The sequence below is a fragment of the Puma concolor genome, chromosome C1 (assembly GCF_028749965.1).
Source record: "Puma concolor isolate L17-30 chromosome C1, mPumCon1.1.hap2, whole genome shotgun sequence".
Lineage (NCBI taxonomy): Eukaryota > Metazoa > Chordata > Mammalia > Carnivora > Felidae > Puma > Puma concolor.
This window is the reverse complement of record NC_141674.1, coordinates 166864498-166885863: the sequence shown is the minus strand read 5'-3', so window position 1 is coordinate 166885863 and position 21366 is coordinate 166864498. Positions and strand designations below refer to the sequence as shown.

Sequence of the window (21366 nt, the reverse complement as noted above, 5' to 3'; positions counted from 1 at the left end):
CATAGGCTAAAACACTCACCCTGTATTTTAGTTTCCAAAGCAGTATCTACTTATACTGTTTCCAGAACATCCCTTTATTCTTTTTTGGTGGTATCAGCAGATTTGGCTGTGATACCAGTTTGGGGTACATAGTTAATGTGTAAAACCCTAGTGACAACCCAAATTCCTCTCAGCTACATGTTTATTTTCAAATGAAAGCTTTCTTCCACTTAAAAATTGTTTCAGGGGCTTTGTCTGAAGGGTTTATAATGTAGCAATACCACAGGTCATTTAATTAAGTGGGAAAAAAAATGAGTCGGTTGCCAGCATTGGCGACTTGGCAAGTGCAGTGACGCAGCACTAAGGAGGCTTTGTACACTCAGGTAAGGCGTTCGCTGAACACATAAATGAAATTAATTTTGCGGTGGAAACATAGCACTAAATGCTACTCTCTCCTCGCAAAAGGCTACTCAACATGGCCAATGACAGTCTCCTGGCTGCTGTGGCAGGGGTATTTCTCATTAGTCCTTTCCCAAAGATGTCTGGAAATGCATGCACGCAGAGGTGACACCAGTTGTGTGTCTTTTATTCTTTGATGTTTAGGGAGAAAATTGTCTGGGAATCCCTCCATCTGGTGTCACGGTCCTAGAGGTCATCAGGGTAACTTTCTGAAGACAACGGCTAATCTAGACCACAGCCAAGGGTTAATAGTAGAAGCAGTGAGTCAGTTAGTAAAACATGCTCGAGCACCTCTGGGTAGCGAGCGTGAAGCTGGGCACTGTGCATCCAGCCATGAGCAAAGCTGTCAACTGAGGGAAAGATAGACATTATATAAATAATCACTTATAATCAACTACAAGATGCAAAAGGCTGTAAAAGGAAAGCACAGGACAATCAATGTGCTATCTCACACTTGCACTCAAAAACATTTATTGAGAAGTGACTAGTCTAGAAATAAACTTTTACAGTATGGCCAACTGTCAACAGAATGCTAAGACAATTCAATGGGGTCAGTCTTCTGTCTTCTCAAATAGTGCAGGGACAGCAGGATATCCACATGCAAATGAATGACGCTAGATCCCTGTCACCAAACCTCAAAATAATCTCAAAGTGGATCATAGACCTAAATGTGAGGGCTAAAACTATATGAGACTCTTAGAAGAAAACAAGGTATAAATCTTCTGAAAAATAAAATAGATACATTGGACTTCATTAAAATTTAAAACTTTGCATCTTTTTTTTTTTTTTTTTTACTTCAGCTGTTGTTTATTGACACAGGTAGGCTCTATAGCAACAGGCTGGGAGGTGGCTGCAGTAGTGGGGAAAATGGAGGGTGGGGGGAGTGTTTGCCTTCAATGACCGCTGAGTAGAGTGTAGGAAGACAAGCGCACAATGCATGACAAGGTGGGAGTGGGGGGAGACTGAGGGGGGTGGGGGAGCAAGGAAGGGCCCTGGCCAGTCTCCTTAAACCAGAACCACTGCCCTATGCCACAACTCTTGTTGGCGGTCTCTTGATGCCAGGCCAGGGGTGGGAGTTGTCTGGGTGTCCGTTTTCTGTAGGAACTGAGTGGAGTACACAAAAAGGAGGAGATGCAGGAGCCGTTGCCCTCTGTGAAACTTCGCATCTTAAAGGACACTATCAAGAAAATGAAAAGACAGCCTACAGTATAGAGAAATTATTTGCAGATCATCTATCTGATATGGGCCTGGTATCTAGAATATATAGAGAACTATTACAATTCATAGAAAGACAACCCAATTTTTTAAAAGGGAAAATGATCTGAATACATATTTCTCCAATGAATATCTATATATGTATATATAGATACATACATGGCCAATAAGCACATGAAAAGATGCTCAAAATCATTAGTCATCAGGGAAATGCAAATCAGAACCACAATGAGACACCACTTTCACAGGGACTAGCTACAATTAAAAAGATAGACAAAAACAAGTGTTGGTGAGGATGTGGAGAAACTGGAACTTCCCACACTGCTGATGGGAACATAAAGTCATGCAGCTGCTTTGGAAAACAGTTTGACAATTAACGAAAACATTAAACATTGGCTTCAGCACATGGCCCAGCAATTCTGCCTCTAGGTATATCCCCAAGAGAAATGAAAACATACACTTGCATAGAAACTTGTATGTGAATGTTCACATTATTCATAATAGCCGATAAGTGGGAACAACCCAAATGCCCATCACCTGATGAATGGATAAATAAAATATGGTGATCTATACCATACATACCAAATGTACATACCAAATGTAATATCATTTGGCCATAAAAGGGATGAAGTGCTGATGCATGTTACAGGAATGAACCTTGAGAACATCATGCGTGGTGAAAGAAGCCTGTCACAAAAGACCACGTATCATACGATTCCATTTATGTGAATGTGCAGAATAACCAAATCTATACAAACAGAAAACAGATCACTGGTTGCCTAAGGGTAGAGCCTTGGGGGAGTTGAGGAGTGACTGCTAACTGATACGAGATTTCTTTTTGGGGTGATAAAAATGTGCTAAAATTGACTATAGTAATGGTTGCACAACTAATTGTGAATATACTAAAAACCACTGACACTGAATTAAAAAAAAAAAAAAAACACAATTCTATACACCAGAAACAGTAATTAAGTAAATAAGGAAATTTCAGATAGCAATGAGCACTGAAGAGTAGATAACAGAATATTATTTTTTAATATTTATTTATTTATTTTTGAAATTGAGAGACAGCATGAGCAGGGGTAGGGGCAGAGAGAGAGAGAGAGGGAGACACAGAATCCAAAGCAGGCTCCAGGCTCCGAGTTGTCAGCACAGAGCCCAATGCAGAGCTTGAACCCATGAACTGTGAGCTCATGACCTGACCGACTGAGCCACCCAGGCGTCCCTAGAATAATATTTTTAAAGGAACATTTTGGACAAAGACTCGTGCAGTTCACAAGAACCACTCCTTCCCCCAGCAGACCCTAGTCCTCTTTCCTGGTATTTCACATTTCATGTTGCAAGACAAGGATGAGAAGAGCCTGCGGGAGTCAGTGACCTTCTCTGACTGGAGATTTTTTTGGAGATATTTCCCTCAGCAGCACTCTTATGTCTTCTTGTGAGCCCTGGCAGCTGGTGATTTCTGTCCTGCCCACTCCCACCCTCCTTGATAAGTCTGAAGGGTGCTGGATTGTGCAACATCTCCAGACGAAGGGAAAGTCCTGGATCTTCCTTCATGACCTGTGTGAATGCTGAGATGATGTGGATGTCACCCACTATCTCTGTAAAGACCAAACCTACTCTAAGACAGGAATGCAGGGAAAGGTCGCTTCTCAGACCCTGGCCTTATTCTTTGATAGCAAAGACAGGGACATTCTTAAGGGAGTAGAACTGGCAGTGTTTGTTCGAGAATCCCCCTTAGCCCCCAATTCCAACTGATTGTTTCCCTTTTTATGTCTGCCCAACAGATATATGTCCCTTCTTTTTCTCAAAAAAGTATACCTAAAATTTCTAAACATTGTAATATCATGAAGTTTAAAGCCTGGGAGTGAGGAGAGAATGGGTACCTGCCACCATCATCCATCCAATGATAGATAAAAATTTAGAATCTATTAATGACAGAAGCTTATCGAAAAACACAGTTGTCGGGGCGCCTGGGTGGCGCAGTCGGTTAAGCGTCCGACTTCAGCCAGGTCACGATCTCGTGGTCCGTGAGTTCGAGCCCCGCGTCGGGCTCTGGGCTGATGGCTCAGAGCCTGGAGCCTGTTTCCGATTCTGTGTCTCCCTCTCTCTCTGCCCCTCCCCCGTTCATGCTCTGTCTCTCTCTGTCCCAAAAATAAATAAATGTTGAAAAAAAAATTAAAAAAAAAAAAAAAGAAAAACACAGTTGTCAAACCCACACCCCACCCTGAAAAATGAATACAAATAGTTTCTGTTTAAAATGAAACTGCTTTTAAAGATCTTTTCTCATCTATCCCACCTTCTTTCACTATAAAAATAAAAGCCTGCATTATTTTTTGGCAATGAAACATATCCCCTTCCCCTTGACTCATACCCAATTCCCAGTGAACTGATGACTTGATTTAGTGGCCATTATCTGTATCTGAAGACAGATTTTGGCCCCAAGGAGTTGCGTGCTATAAAGTTCAGATAAATTCGCTTACAAATCTCATAAAAAGAGGTGAAAATACTTTCTTTCTCATCACAGATAAAGGAAAAGAAAGTACATGTAAAGATTGATTGTGATTTGTGAAGTGTTCGGTTGGTAAAAATTGGATCACTGTGGCAAAGTGTTGACAAAGCACCTGTAAAATACTCCAGAGTAATAAAGACAAGCTTCTCCTCCCCCATTCTAGGCTATCTTTGACCGGAACCGGAAAGATGAACTGCCTCGGTTACAATTGGAGTGGATTGATAGCATCTGTATGCCTTTGTATCAGGTACTCAGGATTTGGGAGGTGGGGGGAAGGAGTTGGCGGTGCATGTCCTGACTGAGCCAGGAAAGAAGAGTGTATGTACTCTCAGAAACGTTAGTTTTAGGAGACCTTTCCAGGGTAAGTGTATTGCTAAGAACTTTGGCTGTGGTCAATCTTTTCTCAGATTTCTGACTGTCTCCTAGGAAAAGTTAGTGCTAGGAGGCCAGAGACCTGAGTTCTCCTTCTAGGACATAATCTCCATGGGCCTTGATGCCCCCATCTATAAACCAGGATTAAAAATATTTTACCTCAGTATTTCCCAAGCTGTGCCCTGTGGAACACAAGTATCCAGCCATAGCCTAAAAGATATCTCTTCAAAAAGAGCTCTCAGGCCCAACAACTAGGGAACCTGAAGGCTCAGAGGAGTCCTTCAGGAAAGAAACATGTTCAACTTTGATCAATGCCAAATTTCTCAAACATTTGACTTCATTTTTGTTTTACAAGTTTTCTTTCACTTTTACTAATATCCTACGAGACACAAGAGTTCCATGAAACCATGACACCTGGCCTTCTGTCCTGATCGCATGGTCTGGGCCACAGAGTTTTGAAAGAACCTTCCATGGGAAAGCTCTGCCTCTCTCTGAGACGCATGTGACAAATGCCGCTGCCTGGTGGTCGGGACCCTGCTTCTGGCAAGGAGACAAGTGTCATGGGCTTTGAATGTTCACACTCCACTTTTTGAGTACAGATTAGGATCGGCACCAGTTAACACTAAGGGTTTAGTGTTCACTGGCTTTTAATTCTGCTACTAAGCATTTGCTTTCATGTGTAAAACCTGTCGAGTTCTTTACCCCCTACCTCGCTCAATCAGACTGAGCTGCTTTTCCAACTTCAAAGTGAGAAACACATGCAGGGAAAGCAAAACCGCGTTAGTTTCTCACTCTGTGTAACTCCATTAAAAACACAGTATTGGTTTTTAAGGACCTCACAACCATTAAGTTTCAGGCTTATCTACCACTTCGTTTTCAACACTTTTAGGAGCTGCTGAGCCCTGTCACATTACACTAAAAAAAAAAAAAAAAAAAAAAAAAATCCTAGAATACTATCTTGAAGATAGAAATGAAACTTTTTAATGACTATCAACAGCAAAAAACACCAAAATTCATATCTTTGTTTTACATGAACCATTCAATACATGATAGCATAAAATCAAAGTTTTAAAATAATCTTAAGTACATTATTTTAGCTATAAATGGCACATAATGCTCTTGTTTAATAATGAAAACTTGGGTGAAAAAATCAAGAGTAACGTACACTTTATTATAAGAGGCTTCTTGACTTTCTTTTCTTCCTGTCTGCTTCTCCCACCCTTGCTTCTCTGGTATCTCTGCATAAGCTGGGTGCCCAGGTACAAAGCCCACAGCCGTTGGGTCAGATATATCTTGTTTTGCTAAATTCGCCTTGACTACCCATGTTGAATTATTTATAATTTATTCAGTTTCCTGTGCCCACTGAGGCAATAAATGGGATGAATTTTTGCAATTAGTAAATTCCTTTTACGGTGGGTAAAGCTTAGGAGGACGAAGACTTGTAATTGTGGGACTGATAAATTTTCCGTATTAGTTTGCAAAGCTTCTTTGGAATGGACCCAAAGTCCACATATCCTTCCTATGTGATTGGTTATAATAAATGCTGGCAAGGATTCTCATGGGCTTTTCCGTGCTAATTTCATTGTTTTGCGTCTGATTCTCAATTCTTTGGGCTTATCTTATACTTTCTATTAAGTACTTTGAAATCTTCAGGTTAAAAAGGAAACTACTTGAAATTGAAATCGAAACTAGCACTTTCCAGAATTTAGGGAGTAATACCACATCACATTATCTATCATTCTTGATTTTCCACATCTGTTTTACTTTACTCCCTGTCTGTGAGGTTAGATACACCTGCTATTTTTATCCACAGAAAATTAACATAGAGCAGTTTTAAGTGACATTCCCACCAAGTTAGAGTTGTGTCCCACATATCCGTGGCCTTGGTTTTGGTGTAGTGGTCTTTCTACCACCCATTCCACCTCTGCTGGGTATTTCTTCCACAATCTTTTCTTATTAAACTAACGAGAGAATCATGGCATTGTAAAGAGGAGTGTAGAAGGAGTTGTTTATAAAAGTTCTTGTTCAGGGGCACCTGGGTGGCTCAGTTGGTTAAGCGTCCGACTCTTGGTTTCAACTCATGTCATGATCTCGTGGTTTCATGGGTTTGAGCCCTACATCAGGCTCTGTGCTGACAGTGCAGAGCCTGCTTGGGATTCTGTTTCTCCCTCTCTCTGCCTCTCCCCCTTCATGCTGTCTCTGTCTCTCTCAAAATTAATTAATTAAAAAGATTTTTTTAAGTATGTTCATTTCTGCTGCTATGTCTTCTCAGCTAGCAAAGTATGAAAATCATGTTCATTTTAAATGTCTTATCATCACTTATTTTTAAAAATAACACAGATTTTATTTGTAAATTCTTTATAAGTCTTTGAAACCAGTATTTCAAAAAGCCCTCAAACTGAAACTTTGCTGAATGATTTTAAGTGTCCTCTCTGAGAGTCCCTGTTTTGTTCCATCTCACACAGTTGGGGGAGAAGGGGATTGTCCGTTATTTAAATGGGCAATCTGACATTCACTGTTGCGCCCTGGAGCTGAAATGGAATCAGTCAGTGGGCAGGAATCACCATTAGTGCAAAGATACAAAACGTTGAGGAAGTAACTCACCAAGCAAGAGCAGTCACTGGTATGACACTAGTTCCTGCAAAAGTCTGCAGGAACTCAGGTTGTTGCCAAAAGGGAAGATTGAGGTTTCAAACATGAAAGTGCAGTCATAAAGAGCCTGAGAAAATAGAAAGCAGATGGGAAAGTATGCAGGTGGCCAGAATCTCAAAAAGGGATTATCTGAAATGCCATGGTCTGAATTATGTAGAGTGTAGAAATCCAGGGTGGCCTTGCTAGGTCAGTCTGGGCGCAGGGGAAGAGGATACAGAATAGTACAGATGAGACAAAGACTGTTCCTTTTCATGGCCAGGACCCTGCCCCCAAGGTGGAGCGGGTTGGGTGGCTGGAAACCTCATGTAGAACCTGAGGCAGATAGATACTCATGGAGAGAGCTGGGATCTCGTGCAGGGGAGCAGTGTGGAGAGCGCCCTCTAGCGAGGGTGGAAGCTCACCGAAGCACTGGGCTGATGGCCTGAAGGTGGAATGCGGAAGGAGTTTAGTAGCAGGGTAGAGAGGGAGCTGAGTGGTGGATACAAATTTGGTTTTAGTACAGCTTTTTGACTTCATTGACTTTCACTGGGTGAAGTGGTTTCCCTTCATGGTGTTGAAAAGCTTGTGCATACGTCAAACTTCAAAATAGATCAGGCACTTTCCTCTTTCACTCCAGTTTGCGGAGTTTTGTCCTTCCTCCAAGCCAAGGGTAGATTATCGATAGTCTTGGGTGCCTGAAGGGCTACTTACTTGTGTGCTAGGTGGGAACTCACACAAACTACATTTTGGATGCCCACTGCATTTAAAACTGAAACTCTTATCTCTGAGACAACTTCAACTTCCAGGTAGGGCCAATGTTGAAGGAGAAGCAGGCCAACTCCTCCAATCCTCCTAAAATCTATTCGTTAGGAAGTTACCTAAGTAATCTAGTGATTGATTGGAAGTGACTGCCAGAAAATACATAAAAATATATAAACAAAGTGGTGCGTGGAGAAGGAGCATGCCCAGAACACTCCCAGATTGACAGATAGTTATATTGTAGAGAGATGCAACACTAATATTTACGTGTGAGTATATAATTCTCCAGAACTTGCTTGTCTTTTTAATCTGATGGCTCCAAACTTTTCTTTGAAAAAAATAGAAAATGGTCCTAACAGGCAGAAGTCATGATTTATCTGTGACAGCATTTCAATCAGGAAGCATATAGGAAGTCAAGAGTGGGCAGGGACCCATCAGAGCGTGTGCCCCAAGAGAAGACGAGAGCCCAGTTAGTTAGCTCCGTCCTAGCAGGGTATCTTGGAGGAACACATTGACATCTGATTCCCATGCTTTCTGCTGTCTTTGCACCCTGCTGGGATCCATTAGCCTGCTGCTCAACATCTTTGGAGGGAGAAAAAAATATAAAGAAAGAAAGAAGAAAAAGAAAAAAAGACACCATCAAACTTTGAAGCCACTGCTGTACCAGCCTTAGGGATAAACAGAAAGCCTGATGTGACAGCATCACACTGAGCTTCTCTTGCAATAGCGAGCTCAGTTTTTGCCCTTTGTTTTCATTCTTGACTTAATCAAACCTCAGTGTACCTAGAATTTCAATGATGCATAGAGGCATTATAAATCTTCTGTTGTTAAGGATTGAGGGATTTAATTGTTATTATGAACATAATCGCATTTGCAGCCCATCCCAAACAGGTTCTTGACTTGGAGGTGGATTTTTTCCACAGATATTTCAAAAAGGCTTGACCTGGACAGGATCTAGCTGGAACAATTCCCTGTCTAGTTCTGCAAGCGTATTGCCTCTTTATTAAAATGCCAAGGAGTTTCTGCAACAGGCAGGGCTTCTGATGTTTTGATTACAGTAACTTTTGACCTTTTTTCTGCCTTCAGTTGTAATAGTCGTTTTGAAAAATACCTTCACCTGATGCAATTAATAAGCTCTCTGAAGGGAGAGAGAAAAGAATCTTTATAATTGAGATTGTGAAGACTGGGAATTAGAATTGGTAAATTGGAAAAGAGGATGTAAAGTGCTAAGACAATTTTTCTGGACACCAGTAGAAGTTCTTTAAACACAACTTAATATTCCCCAAATGGCTCATGCTTTGTGTCCAGTTTTTTAAAAAAGAATAAGTAATGACCTACTGAGTCACTAGTTAGAATATAACATCATCTTCTCTTAAAAACCTACAAGGGATAGAATGTGGATCCAGAGAAGAACAATTGCATCAGATACTTTTTTTTAAAAAGGATACCACCCAAATAGGTTTTCTATCAATGCTTTCTCTACAATATTTAGCATTCTTATGGATGAGAGGAAGAAATAGTTGGGGCTAATTTCTTGTCTTTACAAGGAATGACATCATGTATAACTCAAGAAGCCTCAAGGAAAGCGAGGGAAATAAGTCCCTATATTCTTTATAATTTATCTATCTGGCTCCACGTTTTCCTGGTGATGTGGGGAGGAGAGGCATGCAGGGACTGCGCTTAAACTTGACAATTAAGGTATCACAGTTTTTTCTTGTTGGAACAGATCTTTGGGAGGACTGAAATGTGAACAGTTCCAAATCAGAGCTATGTCTTCTCCCCAGCTGCCATCCAGGCATCGGGGGTGGGGGTGGGGCTCCCTCCCCTATCCTTGTGAACACTCTGTAAGCGTTGGGGAGAAAGGCCCAAACACACATACTGCCTGTTAGGTCTCACCGGCTTCATGGAGAGCTGGTGGTCAGGGCTCGGTGTGATGCCATGCTGGCCTCTAGGTGACCATGGGTGTGATATGCACTCCGCCCAGGGCCTGGCCACTTGCTCTGGCTGCTGAAGTCTGTGGTCCTGGTAGGAAACTCTCGTGGCAAGCCCCTAGCAGCTTTCTGGTCAGATCTAGTCACCTGCTTTTCTCACCTGAGTGCTCAGCTCCTGTGGGCCACCGGTGAACTCCCAGCTACTTTCTCCTCGCCGTGCTGTCCACACAATTTCCTTGGCACTTTCTAATAAGCCTCCTGGGTAGTGCCAACTTGTTCTAGTAAATTCTATCGCTTTTCGGAATTAGGCTCTGAGATTCAAGAGACAAGCCCTCCCCTGACCCCCCGCCAGGCTTCATCTCCCAACGAACAGGGAAGGAACAAGGAACTCACTTCTCATTTTCCCTTTCTCCCCACCCTCCCTTTCTGTCTCTGTCCATTATCTCTCTCTCTTTTCTCTCTTCCCCCGTCCCCATCCCTCACCCCCACAGTGGAAAGTGTTTTAATTTCCTTTTCCTTGTCTAATGGGAACTATCCTTATATGGTGTCCCCTGTGCTGTCCGCACTAGAGCTTTGTGGCCAGATGTGATGATCTGACTTGGCCAGATTTGGTTCTTAATAGGTAAAGGAGAATTCTGGAATTTAGAAACCCCCTTTCTCACCATACGAAGTTGGCATTCAGGGTTATTCTCTCTCAACGCTGAATGATCACAGCTTGCTGTTTCTAACGGGATCCACCATTTGCCTGCAGGAGGGAAGCCTACTGAGTTGATGGGCGGGGAACCATAGGCGTGACGATTCAAGCAGAACAAATATACATTGGTTTAATATGTTCAAAATATTGTCCTTGTCACATACACCATTCCCAAATCTGAGTGCTGATAGTAAAACCTGTTTACTTCAACATTTTCCATGTACTATTAGTCAGATATGAATGGAAGAGAAATGTAAACATTTGAAAGTGTCAGTTTTATGTAGTTTCTAAGCCCCTTCACTATGGCCTGTCCTCCAAACTTTTGGCAAAGTGAACTTCCTTTTAAAAAAAAATTGGATCATGGGGGTGCCTGGGTGGCTCAGCCAGTTAAGCATCTGGCTCCTGATCTCAGCTCAGATCACGATCTCACGGTTTGTGAGTTTGAGCCGCACAATGGGCTCTGCGCTAAGTGCACGGAGACTGCTTGGGATTCTCTCTCTCCCTCTCTCTGCGCCTCCCCTGCTCGCTTTCACACACACTCTCAAAATAAATAAAATAGATTTTATTATTTTTTTAATTTTTTATAACATTTATTCATTTTTGAGAGAGAGAGAGAGAGAGAGAGAGCGAGAACGATCAGGGGAGGGGCAGAGAGAGAGGGAGACACAGAATCCGAAGCAGGCTCCGGGCTCTGAGTTGTCAGCACAGGGCCCAACATGGGGCTCAAACCCACAGACTGCAAGATCCTGACCTGAGCTGAAGTCAGATGCTTAACCCACTGAGCCACCCAGGCGCCCCTAAAATAAATTGTAAAATAAATAAATAAATATTGGACCATGGCACCCCTGATTATAAACCTCAGGTACTACCAGCATCTATAAGATCCCTTCCGGATTTCTCACTTTGGTATTTCAGGGCCACCTTCGCTGAGGCCCCCTGCCTCTTGGCTTCATCTGCTGTCACCCTACCCTCTTCCTCACGCAGGCTGCCTTTGCCCCAAAGCACAGGACTCACAGCCCTTTTGTCTCTCTTCCCTTGCCTTTGGCTACCCTTCTGCTCCTTTCTGCCTGGAAAACCTAACCCCTCCCCCACCTCGACATTTCTGCGGAGCTCTGTCTTCTCATAATCACACGTAACACTCGTATTGTGATTGGCTGACTGGCTGGCTCCCTCCCCCCGTTACACGAGTTTCTTGGGACACCCTATTCCTCGTACCCAGCGCAGTGCCTAGCACAGAGTTTACCAGAACTGTTCCGTAAACGTTTGCGGAACAAGTGAATGAAGAAACCGAGTGAATGATGAGCGCAGCACCACAGAATCAATTATAAGCAGTGGAATGTGTGAAGGAGAGTTACAACGTCATGTTACATTATCATCCATAAATATATAAAACCTCTCATCCGAGTGTGCACCGTTCTATCCCTGCCCATAACCTGAAGTATATGGCCTATGATATCTTTTTAGAAAGTCGTTAGTTCTCATCATGGTTGAATTGGCCCTTAATTCTAATATAAAAAGGCTAGTTTATAGCCATGAATTTTTCAGGGCTTCGACTTTTTCAACTAGGAAATACGTGAAAGTTTCTCTTACCCTGCATTGGCAGAAAATATAGTCCTCTAGTTATTTTATTTTTTTAAAATGTTTATTTTGAGAGAGCGCGCACGCATGAGTCGGGGGAAGAGTCAGAGAGAGAGGAGAGAGAGAGGAGAGAGAGAGAGAATCCCAAGCAGGCTCTGTGTTGACAGCACAGATCGATGTGGAGGTCAATCCCACAAACCATGAGATCATGACCTGAGCTGAAACCAAGAGTACGATGTTTAATCAACTGAGCCACCCAGATGCCCCTAGTTATTTTAATATTCACCCTTAATAGAGCTAGCACATGTACATGGATTTCAAGAACTTATAGTGTACTTTAATGTGATTTCATGAAATTATAATAAAACATGGTAACTTTATTATGATTAAAATGTAATCTTTCTTTGACTTAGAAGAGTTTTTAGATCCTACATCTCCAAACAGTTACCACTACAAGCATCACATCATCATGTGCTGAACAGCAGAGAGGGCTTACTGGTAGAAGAGCATTCAAGTTCATGTCACTGCTTGCATTGAGCATGACAGGTGTCAGGTAAACTCAAAACTGCCATCATGAATCCATATTAAAATGCTGGAATCTGGCAAAAAAAAAAAATAGATAATATATTACCTAGTAAGGCTTTTGAAGGTAGAATTTAAGATAAGATCTACTTCTCCTTATCTGGCTGGCCAGCATAAATAACTCTTTTTAAAAGTATTTCTGTTCTGGAATCGTGAAGCTGAAAATGACTTAGCCACAAGTCCACACAAGGCCTGGAATGCTGTCTTACCTTGCTTCTCAGCTCCTCTACAAAACATATTTTAAAAGCTGATTTACCTCCTTTTCATGGCTCTTTCTGCTTTGGATCTCTTCAAAAAAAGAGGAAGAGAGAGGGAGAGAGGGAAGGAGGAAGAGAGAGAGAGAGAGAGAGAGAGAGAGAGAGAGAGAGAGAGAGAGAGAGAGAAATTGCATTCTTCTACCAGGAGATGAATCAAGGCCTCTTTTAAAGATTGTTTTTTGCACTGTAAGTGCCTCTCCGAAATTTCTGCAATTTAATGTGCATTTGGAAGGTCAGCATTGCCTGAGCTCCTGGGAAGTGAGGCATGAGATAAACATAAAGCATTCTTATTATGCGATTGCCAAACAGAGTCTTCTGTACTACTCTAAATGTTTCCTAAGAGAATTCAAGGAGGACTATCTGGATGCTCAGCCATCACCACTCCTATATTTAATTATCTGAGCTGCAGCCATAAAAATATTAAGTCACTCAGAGCACATTGCCTTATCTAGCAAGCAGATGGTCTATGGCAATGTGACCAGAGAGGGCCAGGCTCTCAACCTCATGCACCAACCAATATGGCGTCCCAACAGTTGACTCTGTTAGCCATGATCTAAAATGAAGTTAAAGACTTCTACCAGACTGAGCACTTGGAAAAGAAGTTCAGTATTAGAGTCCTGACAGACATGGATGGGGGTATCCTTATGCACATTTTTTCAGAAGGCAGACATTTATTGGATACTGTGTTTACAAGGTGCTTTTACATATACAGTTGAATTTGATCCTAACTGTGAAAGAAGAAAAAACTTCATTCTGGATCCTATAATATCTAATGGTCTAGGTTAACATGTGAGGAAAGTGAAAGCTAGAGAAGCTAATGGACTTAATCCGAATGAAGCAGTTTTTTACAGGGTAGAGCCAGAAATTTGAGTCCAAGTCCTCTCTGCCTTCATCTATGGCTTTTTCTCACTGCACTGCTCTGAGGAGGTAAAAGGCAATTCCATTCTGCCCAGGAGTGCTCTACCTTTGTAAACTTCCCCTTTACGAAATAAAACCCTGAATCTTTCATAAGGAAGGATATAGGGGCCAGAGTAGACATTCCAGGGAGAGCAATTCCTAGAAGACCAAATGGGCTAATGGATTCTGTTTCACTGGTTACTACAGAAAACTCTCTCAGAAGTATGTTATGTCAAGCTGTCCTTGATCTGACACTTTCACTGGCAAAGTGGGTTGACATTGTCAATAAAATGTGGCAGACTGGCCTCATTAGTTTATCTCCTCATCCTTCAGAGAATTCTATTAATATAATAATAGAGGAACTTTTTTAAAGATATAAACATTCTTGGGTAATGAGAAGAGGGTGAAAAACTTTTGAGGAACATGATAGAAAAAAAACCTAGATTTTGAACAGACTGTTCATGTAAGTAGGTATGTTAAGGACTCTGCTAGTGAAGACTCAGGAGGAAAGAAGGAACACAGGAGAGAAAACACATTGCCTTACAGAATACTTGAATCGTCAAGAGCAGGTTGTTAGTAGAAATAAGGACCTCACACTCTCTTCTTCCTGTGATGCCCCTCTACACTATTATCCACACATAAACACAAATTTACCCAGAGATACTAGAGTATTGTGATGTGGTGACTTAACGTGAGGTTCATTCCAACCGTAATTTTCATGCCATCCTTTGAAACAGCAGCCTAGAATTCCAATCAATTGACTTGTCATAATTTATTCAGTCATTACCTAATTTTTTTCTTTTTGCTAAAAGAGATAATTCTGAAATGAGCACCTTTGTTCAATATTTTATTGACTTATTTGATACTACCAAGCGGGATTAGAAATAATGAAGTTGTACTTCTTAAAAAAAAAAATTCCCAAGGACAACAGAATGTGAGAGGAAATAAGATCTCTTCAAATATCGAAAGCTGGAAAGGCAGTAACATCCCAGAATGTCTGCAGACAGAAGTGAGCTGATCTGTCTTTCAGAAGAAGCTCCTGAGAGGGGCGCCTGGGTGGCGCAGTCGGTTAAGCGTCCGACTTCAGCCAGGTCATGATCTCGCGGTCCGTGAGTTCGAGCCCCGCGTCAGGCTCTGGGCTGATGGCTCGGAGCCTGGAGCCTGTTTCCGATTCTGTGTCTCCCTCTCTCTCTGCCCCTCCCCCGTTCATGCTCTGTCTCTCTCTGTCCCAAAAATAAATAAATGTTGAAAAAAAAAAATTTAAAAAAAGAAGAAGCTCCTGAGAGACTCAGGACTCAAAGGGGCCAAGGAAAGTCAAGAGAAGATACATTAGTTTCCTAGTGTTGTCTAACAAAGTATAACGAATTGGGGGGCATCCAACAGCAGTAAATATCACAGTTCTGAAAGTGAGAAGTCCGAAATCAAGGTGTGGCAGGGTTGATTCCTTCTGGAGGCTCTGAGAGAAAATCTGTTCCATGCCTCTCTCCTAGCTTCTGGTGGTTGCCAGAAATCCTTGGCATTCCTTAGCTTCTGAATACATCACTCCAGTTTCTGCCTCTGTCTTCACGTGACATTCTCCTGTGTCTCCGTGTCCCTGTGTCTTCACATGACCTTCTGAAAGGACACCAGCCATTGGATTTAGAGCTCATCCAATCCAATATAACTTCATCTTAACTTGATTCCATCTGTGAAGACTTTATTTCCAAAAAAGGTCACATCTCCAGGTACCAGAGTGTCTTTTAGGGGGATACAATCTGATCCACAGCAGTGAGGTTGAGGCATGAGCCTAGAAATAAGCAGAAAGGTTAGAAGTTGGCAAATGGAGTCTCAGGAACCTCTCATTACCTTCACAGCCAGGCAAACCACCCATGCAACTGCTGTCAAGTCAGGAGGCCAGAGAGCTCTTCCCACAGAGCCCTCATTTGGAGAATTCGTGGCTCAAATTAAAAGCCTATTGAATGACTGGCTGGACCCCATCCCCTGTACCCAGGACACCAGCGGCCAAACATGTCCAGAAGCAGCAAAGTAGGATTCCTTTTTAGGGAAACGGTGGCCTCAGAGAAAAGATCCTCATGTACTTGCACCTGGGATGCTCTCAGTGAAAGAGTCAACTCCCCCCATACGATGCCCTTCAAATGAAGCCCACCGGTCAGCGACAGCCTCTCCTGCCTCTCCTCCCCACTGGGCACAATGCCGTGGATGGTCTCAGTGCCTTGCTCTGAAGTATGCAAACAGGTAAGGGCCACAGTACGTTTCAGGAAAGCCTCCACTGTGATGGAATGGAAGCAAATCAAGAAACACGAAGGCAAAAAGGAATTCAGAATAAACAGTAAATACAAAAAAAAAAAAAAGCCAACTTCAAAAAACCCTAATATCTCAATAAGACAAGAAATATGTTCTAAAACGAAACCAAATGCGGGTTATTATTTTCCAGTTGCCACATCATGATTTTTCTCCCTCCCCTGGACCCTCTACTAAGAAGGGTTCTCCAAACTGTCCCCACTGCCAGCTGCCACCACTCAGACCTTGTCAGGCTCAGCAGCCGCTCTCCCGCTTCACCCCCTTGGTCCGATGTTCCAAATAAACACTGGATTTACCTTCCTAAAGCAGCTTTGGCTGTGGGTCCTTCAGACCCTCCCTCCCCATCACTGGAGGAAAAACTCTAAGCTGGTACCTTTGACCTCCCTGTGCTCACCTCTCACTCCCTGTGCTCTGGATGTAACTGGCCACCAGCCATTTCCCAAAGTGCTTCTCCACTGACGTTACACATGCGCGCGCGCACGTGCATGCACGCTCGCACCCTGTGCCTTTGCTCGCACAGCTATCACTGCCACATGTACCTTTCCGTCTTCTCCCCCAGAAAACCCTACTGTTACTTTAGGAAGCTGCTCGGATGACAGGCTCCCGGTAAACCCCTCTTTACTCCCAGGAGGTAGATACCGCAGCTCCGGAGGACCCTTTGCATTTTCCTTTATTGGCACATTAGACTTACTTGCGTTCATTGTCTCTGTTACTCAGCAGTCGTGCCCAGCGCATGTTCAGTGCCACCCACCTCCGCTCTGGTGCAAGCTGTTACTCAGCTGCTTGGAGCCCCCACGGGACGGCCTGAGCAACACATCCAGGGTACGGGGAAATGGGAAAGAGTGGGTTCCGCTAGGAAGATCTTGCGTTCCCTCCGCATCTGGTGCTTTCGGCGTACCCTGAAATAACCCGCCATTCCGGAGTTGCCCTGTGGCGGGCGTTAGCATTTCTGTCTTTATTTCACGCCTGAGAAACTAGGGAGGTTATACTTGCTGTTCGCAATCGCCCCAGTGAATTAGGGGGAGTTTCAGCGTATGAGCGGCTGCCTCCTACAAGCAAAGGGAGGGATAAACTATAGAACCATAAAATAATGGAAAAGGAAGAGTAATTCTCCACGTCCTTGACTTAATACGTCGTCTGTAATCTTAGTGCGACAGATGCCCTGACCAAACAAAAACTAAACAGGAAAGGAGAAAGAGCCACAGAGACCTACAGAGAAGTAAGAGACGGAGGGAAACAGAAATGAGACCTAAGACGAGGCAGGAGATGCTGAGTGTTTTTATAACCATCCTCTTTCAAATCTGCCCTCTACACTCATAAAACCTAAAGCTTGCTATCCTCAGACTTCTTTTTATGGTGATCTCCACAGGTTTGTAGGTTTGACTGAGAGTAACTCCACTCTCTACTTTTTAAACGTCTTTGGCCTTGCAAAGTAACTCTCTTCTTGGAGCAAAGGGAATTGGTGATAGTTAACATCACCCTTTCCAAGAGTCCGAACCAAAGGAGCTGAGGCATGTGGAAATGCTTTGGGAAGAGTAAACATCAAACGTTAAAGCACTCCATACATTGTTACTGCCATTAATATCACCTCTAAGCTTCAGTGGCCTGTGTTGTAAATTTGGATGATAACAGCCAAACTGCCTAGCTCACTAACAACATTCCTGAGCACTTACTGTGTGCCAGGCACCAGACTTTCCCAGCATCACCTGATTTAATCCTCTTAGTGATATCAAGCCAGATACTACTATTGTCCTCTTTTCAGATGTGGAAGCTGAGGCTGGAGAAAAGACACAGATATTAAGTGACAGAGCTTAGATTCTTTCTGCTTCCAAATCTGGGTTCCCACTCGCTGCCCCTGAGGAGTGTGTGTGTGAGCCTTAACATTACACAAACCTCACGTCCTTAGTGGGTCCACCTTACCTACACAGAAAGGAGATGCTGTTGTGATCCGAAGACACTTGACTAGAAGTGAGCTTGCAGATCATCTACAGGTCGGGAAGGTGAAACCCTGAAAGGTCCCTTGTGACCCAACTTAACAGTGGCAAAGCTGGTTTAGACTTTTCCCTTCGATTATGGTTTGTCCAATACACCCTGCCATCTACGGGGAAAACTGGAAACATATTATCTCAAAGTTCTCAAAGCTATCCTGAAGGGACAAAAGTTGAAAAGGAAGTCCACCTGAGTAGTGATGCAGATTGCAAACAAGCAGAAAGCAGATCAAACCAGGGAGTTTGTTTGGAAGGACAGCATGGTGAAGCAAGATGCCTGGGAGAACGGGGGAAATGGAATGAAAAGTCAGCAAACAAGGTAGAAAAGACAGCCCTGAGAGGGCCTGAGAAACTGAACAGAAAATCTGAAGGAAGATAAATGGATAATTTAACAGCCATTCAGTTTTTAAGAAAGACAAAGAACAAGCTACATTGCATCAGAAAAGGCCTAGAAATGATGATGGATGGGGCCCTTCAAATGAGTGGCGAACACAACAGAATCACAGTTGCCTGGACAATTCCCAGCTGAGGGCAAATTTGAGCAACTAAATAAGGATATGAGACTGATACGGATTGAAGAGTTTTTCAAAATCTATTTAATGGCCTGGCAGGGGACATTGATCGCTTCTCAGAGGAAATGTTTGGGATCAATGAGGTAGTCGGCCCTTATCTGTGATGTGGACTGGTGAGTGGGGTGGGGGAGGGGTTATCACACTGTCGAATAATAGACACATGACACTAGGGTGACGTATAATTAAGGTACTGAAATAATTTCTGAAGTGTGGTGGTGAAACACTGAATTATTTTGATCTTCATGTAAGCATTTCTCTTCTTTATCTTTGTACTTATAGGCCTTCTTTCACCATTAACCGTCAGGTGGATGACCTATTATTTAATAATTCCAACACATGATCAAAGGTTGCTGCTCCCTTTATCGGTTCATGATAAAATTTTTGAATAAAATATTTTACTGCCAAAGAGTTTATACACATCCAGTGAACAGAATTCAAAAGGCACAGACGTATTAGAGAAAAGTGATCCTTCCTCACACTTCTGTCTCCCAGTCACCTCCCTCAGGGCCACCACCTTTAACCAACTTTCCCGTATATGCATCTAAATCAATCTGTAGGAAAGCATAAGTACAGTGGGCTTTACACTGTTTTTAAATTTTTTTTTTTTTTCAAACTACACTGTTTTTATACGTAATGCTCATACACCGTGCTTTCTAATACAGTATGTATGCACACACACTCTGCTCATATATATGTATATACATGTGTGTGTACATGTGTATATATGCATGTGTACATATATGTGAGCATAAGTATGTCTTGCTCCGTATCTCGTTTTTCACACTTAATATATATTTTTGAGATTTTCCTTTTCGGTGCCCATACAGCAGCTGCCTCCATCTTTTTGATGGTCACAGAGTATTAGGTTTTAAAGATGGAGAATAAAATATTTGGCCAATAATTACTTAATTATTTAAGGACACTGATGTCATTCCTAATAGTTTCTAATAGTTCATTGTGCAATAAATATCCTTGTGAATGCAACATCTTCACACTTTATTTGTAGGATACATACTCAGAAGTAGAATTACTGGCCATTTGGTATACAGGCATTTGAAATTTTGATCGATGCTTCCAACTTTTCCTCTGGAGAGTGTGAACAAACCAATTTACATTCCCACCACCAATATGTGAGATGCCTCTCTCTCCACACCCTTACCAATACACTGTGTTTTCAAACTTCTGGAATTTTGCCAATTTGATACTGTAAATCCTATCTCATTGTAGTTTTTATTTGCATTTTCCGTCTCATAAATGAGTCTCATCATATCTTTAGTATAGACTTACTTAGGAGCCATTTGTATTTTTTTCTGTAATCTCTTCATATTTTTCTGTTTTCTTGTAAGCTGATGGTCATTTCTTTTTCATTTGTAAGGGTTCACTATGTATTAGAGAAATATACCTTTATCTGTAGCCAAAGTGGCAAATATTTTCCCCAGGTTGTCATTTACCTTTTCACTTTATTTATGCGATAAAGAAATACATTGATTTTGTGCAGCCAAATTCATGAATCTTTTCTTTTATGGCTTCTGGATTTTATGTCTTATGTAGCATTATTTTCTCATTGTAAAATGAGAAAATTTAAAAACTTTTCTCAGGCCGTCTTTTAGTATTTTATGTATGTTTTATGTGTGTCTGTGTGTGTGTGTATATATATATATATATATATATATATATATATATATATATATTTGTGTGTGTGTGTGTCTATATATATATATTTGTATCTCTGATTCATCTGGTTGTATTTTATTTTGTTGGATGTAAAGTTTGAGCTCAGGATCCAACTTTAGGTTTTCAGATGGCCCCCCAGTTTTCCCATCAGCTTTGACTAGTCTTTTTCCTTAGGATTTAAAAGGTCACCTACGGGTACCTGGGTGGCTCAGTCAGCTAAGCCTCTGACTTTGGCTTAGGTCATGATCTCACTGCCTGTGAGTTCGAGTCCCACATCGGGTTCTCTGCTCTCAGCCTGGAGCCTGCTTCAGTTCCTGCCTCCCTCTCTCTCTGCCCCTCCCCAGCTCCTGCTTTCTCTTTGTCTCAAAGGTAAATAAAAACATCAATAAAAATAATAATAAAAGGTCACCTCTATCATATACTAAATTCCTTTGAATTTAATTCTATTCTTAGTCTTTCCATTCTGTTCTATCAATCTGTCACCTAGTCATACTACTTTAATTAAATGTTTTAATGATAAGCCGAGTGTCACCTTCAGCATTAATCTTTCAGTATTTTCTAAGCATTTTTATTTATCTTTCCATAGAAGCTTTAGAATTTAGTTCAAAAACAAATTTAGTTTGTCTTTTTATTTGGGATGCTTATTTAATTCTATTTATTTTTAATTTATTTTTAATGTTTATTTATTTTGAGAGAGAGACAGAGAACAAGCAGGGGAAGGGCAGAGAGAGAGGGAGACACAGAATCTGAAGCAGGCTCTAGGCTCTGAGCTGTCAGCACAGAGCCCGATGCGGGGCTCGAACTCACGAGCTATGAGATCATGACCTGAGCCGAATCGGACGCATTAATCAACTGAGCCACCCAGGTGCCCCTGGGATGCTTATTTAATTTTAAATGCTCAATGTTTGAAAGGTAGATTACTGTAAAACTCACTAACATTGAAAAGATAAAAAATTGTTGCTCAT

At 42.0% G+C, this 21366-nt stretch overlaps 1 protein-coding gene across 2 annotated transcripts in view; it reads left to right on the top strand.

Moving 5' to 3' along the window:
- PDE11A (phosphodiesterase 11A) overlaps positions 1-21366 on the top strand; it is a 414495-nt gene that overhangs the window by 374114 nt on the left and 19015 nt on the right. For both annotated transcript variants that reach the window (XM_086718963.1, XM_025933541.2), the window contains exon 19: positions 4329-4412. In XM_086718963.1, coding sequence (XP_086575089.1) covers positions 4329-4412 — 84 coding nt within the window. The remainder of the gene's footprint in view (positions 1-4328; positions 4413-21366) is intronic.